Source organism: Euwallacea fornicatus, chromosome 39 (genome assembly GCF_040115645.1).
Source record: "Euwallacea fornicatus isolate EFF26 chromosome 39, ASM4011564v1, whole genome shotgun sequence".
Lineage (NCBI taxonomy): Eukaryota > Metazoa > Arthropoda > Insecta > Coleoptera > Curculionidae > Euwallacea > Euwallacea fornicatus.
The window spans coordinates 1,029,377-1,048,668 of record NC_089579.1 but is presented as its reverse complement, the minus strand read 5'-3'; the positions used below and the strand labels follow the sequence as shown (position 1 = coordinate 1,048,668).

Below are 19,292 nucleotides of genomic sequence, written 5' to 3'. Positions count from 1 at the left end.
TTCGCAACTTAATTAAAACATAAACTTTGGATTGAATAATGGTTGCCAAAATTAAATTTGACATTTCATTAACAGGAAAATTAACATTTAACATTATTTACCATTGTATTGACGATTTTCTATGTTTTTAACAATACTGAAATAAGATGAATAAAGCAAGAGTGAAAATGAAAGAAATTATTACATTCTCTTTTGTCCTGTCGTGTTTCATCAGTTCCAATCCCGGTAAAGCCAAAATTGATACCAAATTACCGACAGTTTGGGGCCCTGGATTGGAGCCTCACAAAGTGGTAATGTCAGCAAGGTATTTTTTTATTAAAGTTCCGACACAGATCAATGAAAGGTGAGTTTAAAATTTGAATTCAACTATTCTTTTTCAGCCAACACACCTCAGATTTGTTGAACGTTGTTAAAACCTTCAAATTCAAATATTCTCTCATCATATTTTTTATTTCGTTTAATTAAAACAAAATATAACGAAAAAACCGTTGCTTTCATAAAGTTTTTCACCTAACAGAATCTTAAATCACACAATATTGTGCTTTTTTCTACTCTTTCTTTCAGCATTCAAGATGATTTCGAAATTGTGATCCATGGGGGTACAAGCCAGAACAAATCCTGTCGCATATGGTCCAACGTACTGGACAGAAAAGATGGTTCCTTAATAGTCCGGTACAAGGTCTATGAAACTTGTACCCATATTAAAATTAGCATAAAATATAAAAATCAACACATAGGACAATCTCCTTATATCATAAAAGAAGTAATATATCCTGAAGACTGTTATTGTCCTGTTGAGAGTATTACAAAGTTTCTTCAGACTTGGCAGTGTGAAACTGTGCCACGCCAAATTGTCAAAAACTTTGGTTTTTTTAAAAGTATTGATTGGGAGGAGATGAGGCCAAAAGTCATTAAACAATTTGATAAACCACATGCAGTAAGCATATGCCATTATGTCATTAAAAACAACAAAATCAATAGAAAGTGTTATGGAAAGCATGTTGGTTTTAACATGTTCTCTGATAGCATTTTGTTGTCTTTAACCAGAAAAGCTAAAGTCCCTGACACAGAGTTTTTTGTAAACTTGGGAGATTGGCCTCTCTCAAAGCATGATCTTCCAGAGAAATATCCAATTTTTTCTTGGTGTGGTAGCATGGATTCTTATGACATCATCATGCCCACTTATGAGCTCACTGAGGCTTCTATTGAAAATATGGGAAGGTGAGCAGTAACAAGTGTTATTGATAGAAGCATTTTGTTTATATTATTTCTTTCTCAGGGTTATGTTGGATATGTTGTCAGTGCAAGGAAATGTAGCAGAAACATTTAACAATAGAGAACCTAAGTTATTTTGGAGAGGCCGAGATTCCAATAGGGGCCGCCTGAATTTAATCACTTTATCTAGAGATAACCCTGATCTTTTCAATGTATCACTTACTAATTTCTTCTTTTTTCGCGATGAAGAAGATATATATGGCCCCAAAACTGATCATGTATCTTTTTTTAAATTCTTTGATGTAAGTATTGTTTCAAACATATTACCACTAATTCATAATTTTGCCAAATTTTAGTACAAATACCAATTAGCCATAGATGGGACTGTGGCTCCTTATAGAACTCCATTCCTACTTGCTGGAGGATCTCTAGTTTTCAAACCACATTCAAAGTATTATGAATATTTTTACCATGATCTTGAACCTCTCATTCATTACATTCCTGTAAAATCTGACCTCTCAGATTTAGTGGAAAAACTTATTTGGGCCAAGAACAATAATGACAAGGCTCAAGTCATTGTTCAAAATGGACAGACATTTGCTAACAACAATCTGTTACCTCAGCACATATTTTGTTATTATGCCCACTTATTAAATGAACTGAGCAAAGCCATAACTAGTAAAATAAAGGTACTGGAAGATATGGAAGTTGTGAATCAAAAGAAAAATATTCAATGTGATTGTTTAAGATTAAAAGAATACAGTAAAGATGAGTTGTAGTTAGTGAGAATAGGTGTTTTATTTATTATAAAAGAAAAATTTGATCTTGAATTCACAATATACATAAAAAAAATTAAGAATTACATACCATAAAATTACAGTCTTTGAGAGGTATTATAAACTTAACTTACATGTCGTCAAAACTTTTTATATAGCCTGACTTCTCAATATTTGTCATAATCAGTTCAATCTCGTGTAGTAATTCTCTTTTAACAGCATCAGGCACCAAAGCCCGGGCTTTGGGAGTTACAATAGTAATAAGCTCGTCAATGGTAGGCACGCTATTTGAGCTATTACTATCTGCTACAGCTTTTCGACACGCCAATTGAACTTGTTCTCTCCATCCGCTCTCCACAAGCCTCGTGTGCACCAATTCGGTCACTCTAAAAAGGGGCTGCTTTCGTAGGGAACTTAAAAAAAAAGCGGGTATGAAAAATTACCGTTCCAAACCGTTGTTCACGTCTAAATGCATGTTTACACGGGACTCATAGTTTTGAGACATAGCAAAACCGCTTAATTAGTGTTGTTGGAAGGAAAATTAATGGTAATTAATTTTCCGGTTAGGATATTCTATCTGTGGTGATTTTTTTTGCCATTTGACTATCATGTCAATTGGCGAAGCATCAAAGGGTACTCAGAGTGCAACAAGAGCGAACTTTAATTTTAGAATTAATAAATATCCTTTGTCCTTTTGATTAAGGACGATTCTTTTCATTCATTTTGTTTTCAATGGAATTTTATTGTTTTCTTATCTTGGTCTTTCCATTTCCAGTTTATATTTCGTGGTTGTTTAAATTTTTACATTGTCTATATCTGTTTGACATTCAAGGTCAAGTTGTGACATCTCTCATGAATTAAAACATTGTTGTCATATCCTCCATTATGACCAATAACACTTTTCTACGAAGCATCCACGTTCCGCTCATGCTCCATCTTTCTCACATGTAAACTCGCCAAACGTTGTGTCTTTTTCTCACAATGACGTCAAGTGAAACGTTCTGTAAACGTGTGTGCGACATTATTTCTAACCCTCAAAACTAGTTTTCCTCTGATCACCTATTATTTTTTATTTTGATTTGAGAGTTTTGTGTGAACATGGGTAAGAAAAATAAGTCGGGACAAGCTGGAGGCTCCTCCTTAGGACGAGCACTTATTAAGGACAGATTTGGCAGCAATCGTGGGCGTAAAATGGTTGCCGACAATTCCATGGTAAGTCCAAATGATGCAAAGAACAATTATTTAGTGTATTCCGTAAAAACGCGAAGACTCAGCTGTGAACATCCTAGTACCATTCAGTAGATAATTAAAAATTACATATTCTGGTAAGTTAGAAAATATGGCATTGCATTGAAGCTAATTAACTTACAGCCACTTAAAGTTCTCACTTGATTAGTTTTCATTTTTGCACACCCTGTATAAGATAGCAAGTTTATCATGATTGAAATATATAATGTGATCTGTTGTTAAACTATACTGCAAATTACACTTACACAACTGAAATACTTCTTAAGTGTTTAAAACATGAAAATTACGTAAAATTTTGATAAAATTTCAATTATTTAAAAAAACCTCAAGTGCTGCATAGCGTGAATAACCCTGTATATATATATATATATATATATATATATATATATAGGTAATAGTGTGGTATACATATATATATTTGGAATTAAGTTTACCCATCTCTCAAATTTATAGCTTCATACAACGGAGCTAGATGATGGCTACGAATGGGGCAGACTAAACTTACAATCAGTTACTGAAGAATCCTCATTTCAAGAGTTCCTATCCACTGCTGAACTAGCAGGAACTGAATTTCAAGCGGAAAAACTAAACATTAAATTCGTCAATCCCGGGTCAAACATTGGTCTGCTCAGTGAAGCAGAATTAAAGAAAGCTAATGAGGCACATGACAAATTCAGGGAGTCTTTGAAAATACCTCGAAGGTAAGTTTTAACGCATTTATATCATTTGCCAAATTCTTTTACTATTAACTGCAATTATTGTGCAGACCTCCTTGGAGTTCTGATATGTCTAGTACAGAACTGGATCGCAATGAAAAAGACAGTTTTCTAGAATGGAGGAGAGGTTTAGCAAAGCTTCAAGAAGAAGAAGGGTTGTTGCTCACACCCTACGAAAAGAATCTAGAATTTTGGCGTCAACTTTGGAGAGTGGTAGAGCGCAGCGACGTTGTTGTTCAAATCGTCGATGCCAGAAATCCTCTTTTATTTCGTTGTGAAGACCTGGAAAAATATGTTAAAGAAGTGTCTGAGCACAAAATTAATATGATTTTAATCAACAAAGCAGACTTTCTTAGTAATCAGCAAAGACAACATTGGGCCAACTATTTTCAGTCAGTGGGAGTTAGAGCTGTGTTTTTTTCAACTTTAGAACTTGAGGAAATTACCAAATCGCACGATGAAAAGATTGAGAAAACAGGGACAAATAAGAACATTGGAGAAGTAGAAGATCGCATAGCGAAACTAGAAGAAGTGGTAGAACAAAATGCGGAAATTCTGGAGAATTTGCTCTGTAAAATAGAGGATCTAATAGGGAATACTAGTCTAAGGGACGAAGTTAAAGAGATTATTGACATCCCCCAAGTTCTTTCTAGAGAAGAATTAATAGACCTGTTCAAATCAATTCATACAGGCCCTAAAGTGACTGGAAGCTTCACTACCATTGGCCTCGTAGGCTACCCAAACGTAGGCAAAAGCTCAACTATAAATTGTTTACTAACGACTAAAAAAGTCTCAGTATCAGCAACTCCTGGCAAAACGAAACACTTCCAGACTTTATATCTAGATAAGGACCTAATGTTATGCGATTGCCCCGGTTTGGTGATGCCCAGTTTGGTGTTCACTAAAGCGGAAATGATTTTGAACGGCATTTTGCCTATCGACCAAATGAGGGACCATGTTCCGCCGGTTAATTTAGTTTCAAAGCTGATTCCGCGGCATTTTATCGAAGATCTGTATGGGATTATGTTGCCTAAACCACTAGAAGGCGAAGATCCAAATCGAAGTCCAACTGCTGAGGAATTGTTGAATGCTTATGCTTGTAAGTAAAAAAATGTTGTCCCGTTTACTGATTAACGTTTCGCGTTTGCTTAGTTAATAACTTTTAAATGAGATAATTTTTTTAAATAGACAACAGAGGATTTATGACTGCAAACGGTCAGCCAGATAACGCGAGAGCTGCAAGGTATGTTCTGAAAGACTTTATGAATGGTCGATTGTTATATTGTCATGCACCTCCCAATGTTGAGCAGGAAGTGTATCATACGTGGCCTGAAAGGCAGAAAAGTGGACAGGAAAACAGAGTAGTGCCTCCTAGAGAGGCTAGAGCTCTTAGGGTAAGTTAATCCATACTTTTTCCATTAATAACAATTTAGAGAAAATTATTCTTGCAGTCTAGTAAAGTGACAACTGATGATATTGATGAAGCCTTCTTTGGGGACCAAGCTGGTGGTGCCCATCAGAAGGGTGTGCGGAGGAAGATGACTAATGGTGCTGTGCAAGAAGGGTAAGGTCTTCCACAATATTTGACTGTGAAGGAATGAAGAAATTAGTCTAGTGATGCCTTTCAAGATTGAAATGTCACGGTGATTTATTCTGTTTAGGGGATCATCGACAGGACAATTCGACAAACCTTGGAAAACTGCTAACAAACATAGGAATAAAAAGAAAAAGGAAAAATTAAGACGGGTGTACGCGCATTTAGATCAACATTGATGACTATGCACACAATTAGGTGCTCAATTTCTATGGTTTAGCTGGTTTACTAAAAAGCGATAATATTTTGGGGTGAAACGGCTCAAACTTAAGATTCTGAAACTGAAAAACCTAAAAAGTTGTTGAATTATTTTAATATTTTATTTGAGTAGGTATTTCTAAAGTTACGTTTACGATTCGTATAGGAATTTTAGTTAAAGAACAATTACTGGGATAGAAGATTTATTTTCTGCGAGAAATAGATCAAAGGCACTATAGGTTGTAGTCAGAGGCAAGATGTGTATATGAATGTATCAACCAAATCCCATATTTTGTTTAGTTTCTTCAATGATCCACTTTATTTTACGATTGTTTATGATCAATTTCATCCTCTGTTTACCTTTTCTTATCAATTGTCATCAATGGACAAACTATAAAGCAAATTCCTTTGCTAATTTTTATTTTGTAATTTATCGTTTCAATTGCACTTCCTGCATAAGCGCAAAGAATTCCAAACTTGAAGAACTCGTAGTTTCTGTTAGTTAATTTTATAAATCGAAAACATAATTTTCTATTTGTTTAACGTTTGTATAATGAATCTGTTAATTTTTAATTCTTACATGTGTTAATTGACAAAGAAGCAGTTAATTATTAGTAGTCTTTTTCTTTGTGACAACATATATGGTTTCAACCGGTTTTACAACAATTACCTCATTTATAGATAAAAGAGCTGCGATAATTCTTCATGCACCAACTCATAAAACATTCAACTTCTATGATTGTAAGATGACAGGTTTGTTCAATAAAATATGTTTTTGGCCATACTATGTAAATAAATAAATTCATTACCCATATATGACACTTAGTGTATGGAAATCATCAACAAAAAGCTGTAAATCTAACAAATAATAATTTACATAATTTATTTTATCAAATAGAAAGCTATAATAAATAACACTTCTCCAATAAAGATTCTTTTTAAATTGTTTGTTAAGTTCACTAGTAGAGTATTAGACAGGTATCACCAGTTCGTGTGGAAAGAAAAGGAGATGCAAATGGGAGGACTGCACAAAGTTTAATATGCCTCGGACAAGGACCAGCGAAGTGGGCATAGTCAGTCTGACTGGCAGTTCCACTTCCATGTTTAGATAAGTAGCTATTGCGTGGCCTTTGTCGGAGGTATATTACAAATTGCGCGGTCCTTGTCTCACTTGCGCAATCATTACGTTTCCAGTGACTAGTGATACATGCATATTTTCAAAAAACTACTACTCTGGAAAGCCAAAAAGTATTCATACATAATACGTACAATGCACTAAATCTCATTTACTTCGAATTAAAAACGATTCATCAGAATCAATATTTTGTGGGCATACCTTTAGCAATAATTGTTGCATTAAGTTTGTGGTTATTTTTGGGCTAATTTTTGACCGACATTTTTGCACTTTTTACAACGCGGAAGTGGAAATCTTCCCAAAGATACCTAGTTGGGTTTTTTGTTGACTCGTTGGTGACAGCCCTTTAGTGTGGGATTTGAGTTTTCACCCACCTACCCACTAAAACCACACTGTCTTTTCCTGGCCCTGGAACCGCTTCGTCAAAGTAGACGAGCCGGTTCGTGGACTCCTCACCAGGATCTCTCTTCGGTACCTTAGGTTTGCCGCAATAACAACCTTAAATAAAACTTTTTATAGAATTGAATTTGTTTCGAAGTCTTCTCATTTGTTGGCCAAAATATCGAAAAAAATGTCAAACATGTCGTTTAATCCATATGCATGCAAACGTGGCGTGTTCATTTTGAGGTCTTCGATCGTCTTTACATTGTAACATTCATATCTGAGCTTTTGTAGCCACTGCAATTGCAGGATAGGGTCAAAATAAAATTAAAAACTCTGTGCAGTTTTAATAACAAAATCTCTTTGAAAAAAAACCTTTCAAAAAGATACACATTCCTATTCATAATATTTTAAATTAACGATGTTTCATACACGAAGCAAATTTTCAAATCATTTAAATATCGAGGATATCAGTTAAAGACAATACTGTGCAATATGGGTCTTTGACACTTTTCTTCAAAGGCATGAAGAACTTCTTCGATGTCATTGTCTAAATCTTCCGTGGTGGCTATCTGAAAGATTTTTAATTAAGTGAAAATCATCATCTAGCTATAAATAACACTTAAAATTATGGAAACAAAATGGAGGTAACCACTTACATGCATACATAGATCACTAATTAAAAAAGCTCCTATAGTAGCTTCCTCCAAGTTATCTTGGATATCTATATTAATTACATGAACTATTGAATTATCTGATGGAGTCTTGCTTTCCATAAAGTCTATCACTTGGTCATATACTCTTTCTTCACAAGTAATCAAAATGTCAAATTTTTCTTTGCTTTCCTGAAACTTTTCTGGATGACTTTTAATCCTTCGATTTCTGTCCAGAGTGTGAAGAAGACCATTTTGAGTATATCTATAAGGAATATTAAGGGAAAATCGTGTTTTATCAGTTTAGATTGGGTTCGCAAAACATAAAAGGATACAAAGATTTGTCTTTATCTAATAAATCTTGATAAATCTCCTCATAAGAGGTTCCAAAATCATAAATATTGGGTTTATCTGCTGCAGAGCCTGGCAACTTTACTTTGTCGCCAGTTCCAAAGGACTGTACTAGAAAACCCTTTTTGGACAGAAAAGCATGGGCTTCCATGCTTCGGTTCATGTTGCTGGAGCATATTACAGCAATTCGTAAGTTGCTTACTGCGGACATCTGTGAGTTTCGAGGGAAAAATTAGTAGGAAAAGGTTTTGGAACCGGCTATTAATAAATTTTGGGGGCAACAACCTAATTAGGATTGAAAATACTCATGTTTATTCAAGAAAATAAAGGAAGCAAATCAAAGAAATCCAAACGGGACAGCAAAGGCCGAGGGCTGCGGAAACGTCAACATGTAACGTTCTCGTTTTCAGGTTAGTTCGGATAGCTCTGCTCCACTTTAGGTATTTTTCACTTGTGAGAGAGATCTGAAAGTGGTTTTGAGGCTTTGTTTTTGTGTCCAGTCCTTTTTAATTAAAATATTTATTTATTTAATTAAACTGAAGCGATAGTTGCGATTGCAACTTGCTTTTCTCTACATTGGCCACAGAATTCTTTACTATTTAACCTTTTGTGCTGTCTACACTTGTTGCACCAAAACGTTATTTATCATAAATTTGACAGAACTGAATGTGTTCTTAGTGTATTCAAATTTAGTACATTAGTATAAACAAACAAGGAGTTAATGCGCTTTGCAATTCGTGAACTAGGAAACGAGAATAAAAAATGCTACCCACATTGAGCTTTTAGCCCCACGGAATAGGGCTCCACTAGGGTCGTGAACTTATTTCTTTCAATTTTGAGATACAGGAGGCAGTTCAGGACATGTCAACTTTGTCAAAAATGTAAACAACAGCACATTATTGTGATCTGTTAGTTTACGTCATTTAAACTTTAACTTCGTGAAATCCACCTTAACTTGAGAATTAACGTTTAACACTGCCCTGCGAAACACAAATCTGAATTGAACATTTGCCTCAACAATTGCGGACTCGTTAAAAATTGTTCTTTATCTTCGCAAAAAAGACTGTAAAGTCGGACACTAGAAAAATCTGCTAAAAAAAGTGAAATGAGATTACTGTTAATCCGATCTCAGCTCTCTCGCTTTGTCTTACCCGGTGAGTTAGACGAAGACACAAATATATTGGCTGGATTCGTTCGTAGTTCGATTAAATTCCGTTGTTGGTAGACGCGAACTGTGAAAGCGCCAAAATGGCGAAAATTTTAAATAATTTTTCAACAGAAAGATGAAGATTGTATTAGGTAAAATTTATATTCTTTATAGCTGATTATAGTTGGGTTCGTGTTTTAAGATGTTATTCAAACAATGAAGCAAATTATGGCTCTTTGGCAACTTTATCGCCCCTGATAACACTAGAAAATACATATTTTTTCGTGACGTGAATAAACCAAAGCGTTTATTATATCGTACCTCGCCAAAACAGCCAGAACTACCCTAAGATATTTTATATCAACCACAATGTTTGGCTATAAGACGTTGCTTTCTACGAAACTGTAAGGACAGATGAATTTTACCATTAATTTTAAATATAGATCATAATGCAATTTTCGATGCTGCACGGCGCTATTTTGCATCTGAAATGCCCCTTAACGATGTCCAGCAATAGCCAACAAGCAAGGTGACATTTAATTTGCTTTGATGTTGTTCTTCCATGGCAGAAATGTTATAGTGGAACAAACCCTATGCTCGTAACTTGCTGCCTCCAATTTCAGAGGAAGAAATCTGGGTGAGAGTCCAGAAAGTGAATTTTGAAAGACGTGATGCATCCCGTTCCTTTATAAGCATTAAGTGACTCACTCACAATATCTTTGCAATTGTTAGCTTTCACGTTTCCAAGAAAATTTTCGTAAAAGGACTTAGAAGTGCTCCAAGCTCGAGGTACAGTTGCATTTACCATATTGTCAGATATTTCACCTTTCTTTATTTCCCTCGTTTGCAGACCCAGAACTACGTCCTTTCCAATTTTCGCGTCGCTAAGACTCGAAAATGTTTGTTTTAGATAGAAGAACCCTCTTCTATTCCAATCTACAGGGCGTAACATAAGCAGGAGGTTTCCTTTTAACACGACATAGACCTCAAAAACTGAACGATATTTTTATACAACATTTTTTCGAAATCTCAAAAAAAAAACGAAATATGCGCTGGTGAGTTTTAATACGTTTTTACATAAAACCTAAATCCATTCCTGCACAAAATACTAATGCAATGCAAAGGAAATAAAACGTCCCACAAAAAATTATCAGCTATCGTAAACATACAAAAAAACATTGAATGTTTATCGTTTTTATGCAATTTACCCACGCCGCTTGAAAATCAGTCGTGGAGCTTAGCTCCAGATGTTATTTTGATAAACCACCACTATCGGTACTATTATATTGACAATGGCCCATAATTACTCGAATCACGAATTGGTGGACACGCTGTTGATGTACGGGGTGTCACCAGAATGCCGTAGCAGCTTCGCGGTTGTATGCTGAGCGCTTTCCGGGAAGACATCATCCTGCAGCCCATAGATTTGTTTATCTTGTTGAAGGAGCTCGTGAAACCGTAAATTTAACGGCAATGCACGGTGGACATGCTGGAAGACCTAGGCCACCTAGAGTGGCACCCATTGAGGAGCGTGTTTTCGATATCGGTCAGGACAATGCAACTACCAGTACTAGAAGAATCGCGGGGCAAGTTCCCACACCTCACGTGGCAGTGTGGAGAATTTTAAATCAAAACCAACTTTATCCCTACCACATGCAACGAGTTCAAGCGTTAATGCCACAAGACCGTCTCCCAAGAGTATACTTTTGCGAGTGGCTTTTACAGGAAACCGCTCGTAATGAAAATTTCCTTAAGATGATGATCACTTGCGCGGCTATCCTATTCTCAAAGGAAACTGCAGCACTGGGTATACCCCTGTTGCACTTACTTACTGCCATTATTGCATCGGTTTTTCTAAATACCAATCATAACTCATCTCAAAATTTAATCAAACTCTTACAAAAACAATACAATTTCAAATGAAAGTCTGTAATACAACTGCTCTGCTGTCCATAAGGGTTTATTCTGCTTATTGTGCCGGTGATTTCCAGGTTCTAAAAATAAACATTTCTGTATACAGTGTGTCCATTTGAAAATTTACCACCCCAACTATCGTAAAGGCGGAAACACATACGAGGCGTCGGGGCCACTTGTGGCTGAATCGACCACATCAATTAGAAAAGTGTCTCGTCAAACTGCAATTTTAATTGATTCTATTGTGAAAGTGATCAACGTACACAAGTTCCACCCGTGCGAAATACAAGTTCTACAGGTACTGGTTGAGGATGATCCAGGTCGCAGAATTGAGTTTTATGAAAGCATGCAAGCACTGATCATCACTACCTCAGATCTTGTTAAAAATATCTGGTTCTCCAATGGGCGCACGTTTTACTCAAATGGTTTTGTTAACAAGCAAAGTTGTTGTTCGCGCGACTAAAATCCTCATATTTCTGGGGAAGGCCATACAGAGTAGTCACAAAAAATTAATAAATGTTGAGAGATATTGTAACTGAACCATTGTTCATCGACGGAAACCTTGCCGGTGAAGTATACCTCAATACGTTACAAGAGTCAATTGATCATCTTGTAACAGAGGCTGCAGCCACGCAAGTAGATCACAACGGTGAACGAAAATGTTTTGCACCTTTAACAAGACGTGGTACTGCCACATTATGTCACACCGGTGCGACAATGTGCGATTTCCAGACAGAAGGATTGGCAGAAGAGTAGCAATTGATGAATGGCCTCCGAGGTCTCCCGATTTAACGCCTCTTGACTGTTTTTCTGGGTCATCTTAAATCAGTTGTTTACGAATCAGATCCTGAAGGCATTAATGGATCGAAAATCGCACGACCGCAGAATGTCGCACTATCACTAGAGACCCTTTTCAAACGGCCCGACAGGAATTCGAAGGCGGACCATATTTGTGTTCAGCACAAAACGGAAATAATTTTGAACGTCTTGTGACTCAATTAAAGGTCTAAAAACGTCATTCCTACACATTTGTTAAGGGCAAGTTGGTGCCTTTAGGGCAATTCATACGTAAATGTGCGTTTTTCCGTGATTTTTCGAAAACGCCTCGACAAATCGAGCTACTCAACGCACCAAAGTTTTGCATTCTCAATTATCTTCAACGTGAGGTGCCTCTCGGTGGGAGATGCCATTTAAAATTTTCAAATCGGATCAGCAGGGTGGCAAGGGGTGGCTGTTGGGTCTGCGCAGATGGTGTAAAAAAAAGTGTTTCCCTGCGCAAGATGGAAAACACCCTTACTCGGTGCTTTCATACGTATTTTCGTTTTTACAATGTTTGGGACGGTAATTTATCAAGTGAACACGCTGTATAGTTGAGACCGTTAAAAATATCTTACACTCGCCGTTTCCGAATCGTCCTGCAACCTCTCGCGCACAGTAACCTGAAAAGAAACGAGTAGTTTGCCTTCACCTTCCCACCTCAGGTCATCGTTTATACCTCAAATTTCGCATCCCCAGGCACAGTGCTCAAAACAAGGATGTAATCCTTGAGGGAATTAGAATTAGTGATGTGCTGGTCGTCAGAGGACATTACTCTCGCTCGCTCTATGTTGGCGAGCTCTAACTGGGCGCATTGAGCATACCCTTCCAACTGACCATTAATTTGGTCAACAGCGAAACGTGCCAACACCTCCACCTTTTTATCGTCAACGGCAATTTCCTTGCTCTCCTGGCACGTGCACCAGTGGCTCTCGATCTCTGCATCTTCGCACGTTCGGTTTTTGGGAACTTCATTGAACAAACTATAACTGAATTTAAGCGTAATTTACACCCTAGGCAAAGAATGAGCTACCGGTCGTACCCTCGTGCAGTTTGATTAACAATACTTCTAGCAAATCTTAGCCTAGACACATCTAAAAAAGCTCTAAGAGTTTCGTGCAGATCGAAAGGAGTGGTCAGTCTTCTTACGTTTGTCTTCAGATTTGCGATGGCCCGTTGAAAGTTCTTCCTGATCCAGTGGGGAATTACCATAAAAACGAAGGGTAGCCTCTCCTCCATCTGTCCCTGATGGGTCTGTCTTATATCGCCCCACCTAATCCCGTGGTCGCTCATAAATATCGTGACTGTATTTTCCAAACGGCCACTTTGTTCCAATTCCATGAAAAGAGAATGAAAGTCATCATCGCCTGTAAACGCCAACTGTACTGCTTGACGCGGAAAAGGGAACACCCCGTAGATGTGATTGTGCTTGAATCGCTTTCGGTATGCATGTTCGTACGCGGGAACACGTAAAATTCATAATCATTTATCAGTGTATTTGCGGGTTTATTATTTTTTTTTAAATTAATAAAAATTGCAATAAAACATCAACAATGCGACTGCGCACCATCACTTGCTGGTGTTTGGGGTGCTTAGAAGGCGCCTTTAGATCAATTGAACGTGCCTCGAAGCGAAATGCAGCGAAATTTCCTTCATTGAGCGAGTTCGAATGGGGTCGGGCAATAAGCCTACGAGAGGCTGGTCGGTCCTCTAGGGGAATCACCATTAGATCCATCACCATTAGATCCATCACCATTAAATCCATCACCATTAGATCCATCACCATTAGAGGTGGTGTAAACACTCGCGAGTTGTTAGGCGTAGCTCCAAGGAGAGCTAACAGGCAGAAGGGGAGGTGCTAGACGATCCCAAAGACCTGCAGAACACCAAGACCGCCGCCTTCGAAGTATGGCCCCAAGAGATGCCGAATGTGGAAGTTGAGATTCGAACCGCTTACCGCTGGACAAGAAGTACCGAACTGATTTCCTGCCATCTCTATCTCGTGTTACTCCTCACCTAAAATCGACTGCAGTGGTGCAGAGAAGGGACACTTTGTAACCCGGAATAGGACAATATCGCGTTTAGTGACGGATCCAGATTCTGTTCGTGCATGCATGATGGCCAGGGGAAAGAGCGAGATGAAGACGCGATCCTCGGTCTACAACACTGAGACGCGTCCATAAGACTGTTTGGGGCGCAAATGGTAGCGGGCCACCTCCACTTTTAATTAGAGGCAGCGATACATCCAAGGTGTCCCGGAACCCCATCTCGCGCATGAGACACCGCGGAGGACCGACAAATGATTAATTTTCTTTCGGCTTTTAACAACTAAATTTAGTACAGTAGAAGCGTTCGCTTTAACGCAAGAACCATTCACACCGAGAACTGCTTCGATAAAACGATTTCTACGGGGTGTTCTCTTTTCTGTGACACGCAGTGTGTTCATTCAAGTACTGCGGTCGTGAGTGCGGGAACTCACCTAAGGCGGGCCTGTTCAAATAATCATGCGACACACTGTTGGTCCAGAAAAACCCGAAATAAGCGCTCGTTTCCATGTGCATCCTCTGGGTGAACTTTCTTATGTAATCCAAGGTGACCTTGTAGGTCTCCCTGTCCCCCAAACACTGGTGGCAATTAAAATCCTTGTCCCGTCCGATTTTCCGCAGCATCTCTCTGTCAAAGGACGTATAGTAATAGTCACCAGGCTGCTTTTTAAATCCGTGTTTCAGGTAATTGAAAGTGCCAATGGGGGAACAGTCTTCACCAATCGCGGTGACGTAGTCATACTGATGGAACTCCTTCCAAATGAACGGACAGTCATCAAAGTGGGTCTTCGAATTTGGCCAACAAGTGACCTTCAGCTCCTCTTCGAAAAAACCGCTGAGCACCGGCACCAGGTTCGGAAAGGTGTTATCTCCTACTTTATTATAGCCTAGCAGCTCTATCGCACTTAAGTCTCTAGATAAGTACTCGTAAGTCTTGGGCATTTGCCTATGCAAGTTGACCCTTGACACCGCGTCCAGTCCGATAATCAAAACGTTCGGTTTAAGGCTACCTTTACTCGATGAATTCGTTTTTACCGGTACAAAAGAAAATAGATCAGTGTACAGGGTCTCTCCATTGGAACCCTTACAAGTAACTTTAACGAATTCGCTTTCGATGTCGGTCTCTCCTGCAACGATTCTAGTGCAATTGCCACTGTAATCCACCTGATAGTCGTCGTCTGAATCTTCAGGTTCACGCCGGAAGAACGGCTCATAGCAACAGACGAGCTCATTCGTGTTGGATACGTTGTAGAAGGGAAGGGAGGTATCGTTCATGATGAGCGTGGTCAGATTGTTGTAAAAAATTGAAGGTGGTTGGTCCTTCGCGCAGCTTAGCGGTGGAGGTGAGAAGACAAATTTTTTAACGCTGGCGTCAAATGGGTGCATCTCAGGGATGCGGCAGCCTTCGAACAAAATATACATATACATTGTGTCTCAGTAACTGTTACAAGGCGATATCTCTGTTACGGTTAGAGATACTCGAAAACGTTTTGAGGACACAGTGGTGGGCTTGATGAAACGCACTACGTGGTGGGGCTGCGCTGGTTTTACGGCTTCCGAATACACGGGATGCCGACGCCAATTTCCTAATTTGAAACGGGACACCCTGTACACTTTAAGTTCCACGCGTTAAAGCAATTGAATCGTTAGTTCCTAGACTTTATGCTCGAATGCCATATGCGATTTTTGGCTGCTTAGAACTCGGAAGTGTGCCTGTAATTGCGTTTGCACTCTCCTAACGCTAGTAACATACGCACGGACCGATTGACCGGTCTCGATTGAAGCAAGTTTCACTATCGAGTAATGATAATTCGAAATATCTTTGCGGGCTTAAAAACAGGACTCTGCTGATTGTCTCCAAGAGATCTGCACAAAATTCTACCACAGATTTTCGAGGGTGAGCATGTGACGATTTCACCGAATTGATCTTAGTTCGGAGGTGAACGGTTTTCAAAATACAGGAGGTCGAAGTGAAAATAAAAAATAAATTAATAAAAAAAATACCATGTGTGCAATACGCAACATCGGGGGGTTTTCAGAGACGGGAAATCAGGTTACAGTTTTGACGCACATTGCCGAGGGCGCTGCCGGCTCCAGGCGAACCGCCCGCAAAGCGGCGTGACTTTTTTGCCCCCGGTATAAAATTGATTGATTTTTGCGAATTTGCGTTTTCCCACGTGGTTTCGCGTGGTGCCAGCCCCCACGGGAAATTTTTCTCGAAATATTTGAAGAGTTGAAGTCCGCTGCGTGGCTTGAAAAATAACTCTATTCGGTCATAAGGCGCTGTAAAATAAACAATAAAAAATTAGTATAATCAAACAAAAATGTGAAAAATTAAGAATGACGAGAATTGGAAAATAAGCGATTTTTTTTGTTTTACCAGGGCGAATGAATGTGCACTTTGAAGCTGTTTTTCATGGCACGCAACAAACCCTGAACTTGGAATGTGTCAAGGAGGAACACCCGTAGGAGCCACGAAATTTTTTACATAAAACTTGTGAGAACGCACAAATTGAGAAATACATAAGTTTTATATACCAGGTGATAAAAAAGTTACACCTCTTCACACAGAGGCCGCCCAGTGCTGACAGCGCCCTCTAGCGGTGCAAACGAATTCCGATTTCTCGCCCCTGAAAACCCCAGATGCGACATGTTCTTCAGGTGGTAGCATTACGAACGAAGTCACTCACATTTTTCCTCTTTTTATTTTTTTTTTCATTTTTGCTTCGCCCTTCTGTATTTTGAAAATTCTAAATTGAGGTTAAATCGTTATCTCTTCGCCTCAGGGATCCGCGATGGAATTCTGTACAGGCCTTTTGGAGACACCCTATATAACACACGAGTCGTAACAGTAAGCACTACTAGCGTACGAAAAGTCCTAAATGGGTGCAGACCGTGCGATATCAACATCGTCGATCATTAAATGTGCGGTGGGCTATAATCGGTGATTGTTCAGGTTGTCGAAGAGGGTGAGTTAATTTTAATTATCCCCCCCCCCCTTTTTTTAGTATAAACTAGTTGCTTCCTTCTTAAAAATTGTATATATTTTATTGCTTATTAACAGAGTCGCACACGTACAACTTGACTGTGACGACACTAAGGAAAGAGAGCCCTGTCTTTCCAGCCTTAAGTATAAAAAAAGCCGGGCGCTATCCAGGGGCGTACCCAGGACTAGAGAACAATTAAAGCCGTTTAGCATGGCGCAAACGCGGTTATCGTGCAGGATTTCATTCCTTGTAAAAGGTTCCAGACGCAAAAACTCCTCTTTTAAAGTCAAAAGGAACACCGCTGGGAAAATTCCTGCCGACAGGGCACCTCATGCCTAATCTTCAAAAGCAGCATTATGATTCTGTCCTGCGCGATAATGCTAGTCATGGGCGTAACGCAGGGGATGCATCACCCCGGCCTACCTCGTGACAAATTAAAACAATAACGATGATGGTGATGGTAAGTGAGTATTGTCACGCAGGTGGACCGCCCTTCTTTGATGCAAACCTTGATGGTGGAACGTACGTTCATTGCTTTGAACGTTATTTTGAAAAAATCCCCCTAACAGTGCGTCAAGTTATGGGGGTCCATTGCCGCATTACCCAGGGGGGTCCGACAGGCCCGTGCCGCCGTTGCACCTCGCAAATTTGCAACGTTGTTCTCATGATAAAATCGACAAATGTTCGGGATGATAATCAAAATTGTTTCGAACGTTTAACGCGACAAACATTCCATTACTAAATCTACATCGATGGAATTTCATGACGTTTCTCGGACGCCCTGTATAGCATTCATAAAAATGTTTCCTCTCGGCCTAATCTACCACGTACCAAGCACCTACCAAGCAAAACGCACTAAAAGAGTGCAAAGGTAATTACAGGGGTGAGAGCTCCACGTGACCAAAAATCGCTTGTGGCATTCAAGCGTGAGATCCACGAATAAAGAGACTTAGAAATGACTAAGTCGCCTTAACGTGTGGAATCTGGAGTGTCCCGCTTGCAGTAAGGAGGTCGACACTCACTTCCAGTGCAATCGCAAGTAGTAAAAGCAGTGAAGTCTCCCCGTGAAATGTGGCTCATCAAACCAATTTTCCCCCAAGACATTCTCTAATCACGACGTTCTTTAGCCAAGTTGCCGAGACTGTTCCACCCTACGCCTTATGATTATCTGCTCGTGTTACCTGGAGTGTTCACCAAGTACCCCTTCAAACGGTCTCGAATCGCTGGCGTTTGGTCCGCTCGCAGCTTCATCCCTTTCAACGACTGTATCGATACGATTTCCTTCAAGTCTACGAAATACAGGAAGCCGCCCATGAGGCACAAAGTCAGTATCCAGAATTTGAAGTTGTTCGTCGACCTCAACGGCGGACTGACGCCAACCTTCTTGGGGTCCCCGTTATTGAGGAGCGCGTAAGGATTGCCTTTGGACATTGTTTTCGACGATAACTGAAGATGTTGTCAGATCCTGACACGTTCAAAGTTCGAAATGAGAGTACTCACCCGCGACAAACCAACTCTGCTCACTCAATTTTCACACGAGCATCTTCGAAGTTTTTATCTCATTTGATCGATAACAATATCTAATTTCAAGTGGATCTGAGCGAAGGACGCCATAGACACTCGGAATTATCAAACAAAATCACCTTAAATGAACAATTAACAAACCGCTCCTAATCCAGAACTTTATACGTGATTACGGCGGGATTATCAGTGTGCTGTCAAGTTTAACCGTAAGTCAGTTCCGTGCGAACTTTGATGAGGGGCCCGAATACCGGACGGTTCTTCTGGAAACTAGCCCGACGTTCGAGTCAATGGCGCAATCGTAATTCGGACTTTAACCGACGACTTTACCAAAACGAAAACTGCCCACGACCGTGCGAAAACCGATCCGGAATGGCGCTCATTGTCTAAAAGTCCAAATGCTAAATTTCTTGTTAATTATTCCTATGGGTCACATTAGCTTACATTAAACCGATTTACACCGCTTTAGTTTTCATATAACCAGTGGATAACATGTGTTGTTGTATTTATACGCTCAATATAACATATAATAGCACTATTGACATGTCAGTGCGTGGTGCAAGTTATCTTATGTACACAGCGTAAAAAAATCCAG

The 19,292-nt window shown here is 39.2% G+C and overlaps 5 protein-coding genes and 1 long non-coding RNA gene across 7 annotated transcripts; 3 read left to right on the top strand and 3 right to left on the bottom strand.

Moving 5' to 3' along the window:
• The first annotated feature begins 44 nt into the window (after window positions 1–44).
• Window positions 45–2,004, top strand: LOC136349652 (protein O-glucosyltransferase 2-like). The gene is made up of 4 exons (XM_066301339.1): window positions 45–343; window positions 565–1,221; window positions 1,280–1,517; window positions 1,572–2,004. Exons 1-4 carry the CDS (start codon window positions 147–149, stop codon window positions 1,992–1,994), a joined length of 1,515 nt encoding a protein of 504 aa, XP_066157436.1. The 5' UTR covers window positions 45–146; the 3' UTR covers window positions 1,995–2,004.
• Window positions 1,995–2,676, bottom strand: LOC136349656 (enhancer of yellow 2 transcription factor-like). Its single transcript, XM_066301344.1, has 2 exons — window positions 2,435–2,676; window positions 1,995–2,377 (listed from the first exon to the last, which is right to left on the bottom strand). Exons 1-2 carry the CDS (start codon window positions 2,494–2,496, stop codon window positions 2,122–2,124), a joined length of 318 nt encoding a protein of 105 aa, XP_066157441.1. The 5' UTR covers window positions 2,497–2,676; the 3' UTR covers window positions 1,995–2,121.
• Window positions 2,677–2,964: 288 nt separating this feature from the next.
• On the top strand, window positions 2,965–6,690 carry Ns3 (nucleostemin 3). 2 transcript variants are annotated; one of them, XM_066301337.1, is made up of 6 exons: window positions 2,965–3,203; window positions 3,693–3,940; window positions 4,006–5,054; window positions 5,144–5,349; window positions 5,407–5,519; window positions 5,617–6,690. In XM_066301337.1, exons 1-6 carry the CDS (start codon window positions 3,090–3,092, stop codon window positions 5,726–5,728), a joined length of 1,842 nt encoding a protein of 613 aa, XP_066157434.1. In that variant the 5' UTR covers window positions 2,965–3,089; the 3' UTR covers window positions 5,729–6,690. The 2 variants fall into 2 exon arrangements, with proteins under 2 accessions (XP_066157434.1, XP_066157435.1); XM_066301338.1 differs by lacking the exon at window positions 5,617–6,690 and having other exon boundaries at window positions 5,144–5,198; window positions 5,266–5,349.
• Window positions 6,691–7,605: 915 nt separating this feature from the next.
• Ssu72 (Ssu72 CTD phosphatase) lies at window positions 7,606–9,033 on the bottom strand. Its single transcript, XM_066301343.1, has 3 exons — window positions 8,252–9,033; window positions 7,923–8,181; window positions 7,606–7,835 (listed from the first exon to the last, which is right to left on the bottom strand). Exons 1-3 carry the CDS (start codon window positions 8,476–8,478, stop codon window positions 7,734–7,736), a joined length of 588 nt encoding a protein of 195 aa, XP_066157440.1. The 5' UTR covers window positions 8,479–9,033; the 3' UTR covers window positions 7,606–7,733.
• A 784-nt stretch (window positions 9,034–9,817) lies between these two features.
• Window positions 9,818–10,400, top strand: LOC136349694 (uncharacterized). Its single transcript, XR_010733869.1, has 3 exons — window positions 9,818–9,943; window positions 10,038–10,203; window positions 10,265–10,400. It is a non-coding gene; the product is annotated as an uncharacterized lncRNA (long non-coding RNA).
• An 879-nt stretch (window positions 10,401–11,279) lies between these two features.
• LOC136349641 (uncharacterized) lies at window positions 11,280–19,204 on the bottom strand. Its single transcript, XM_066301321.1, has 7 exons — window positions 18,677–19,204; window positions 18,358–18,622; window positions 14,624–15,592; window positions 13,187–13,511; window positions 12,824–13,133; window positions 12,723–12,767; window positions 11,280–11,408 (listed from the first exon to the last, which is right to left on the bottom strand). The coding sequence occupies exons 2-7, from the start codon at window positions 18,605–18,607 to the stop codon at window positions 11,292–11,294; spliced, it is 2,016 nt and encodes a 671-aa protein (XP_066157418.1). The 5' UTR covers window positions 18,608–18,622; window positions 18,677–19,204; the 3' UTR covers window positions 11,280–11,291.
• Between the last annotated feature and the right edge of the window lie 88 nt (window positions 19,205–19,292).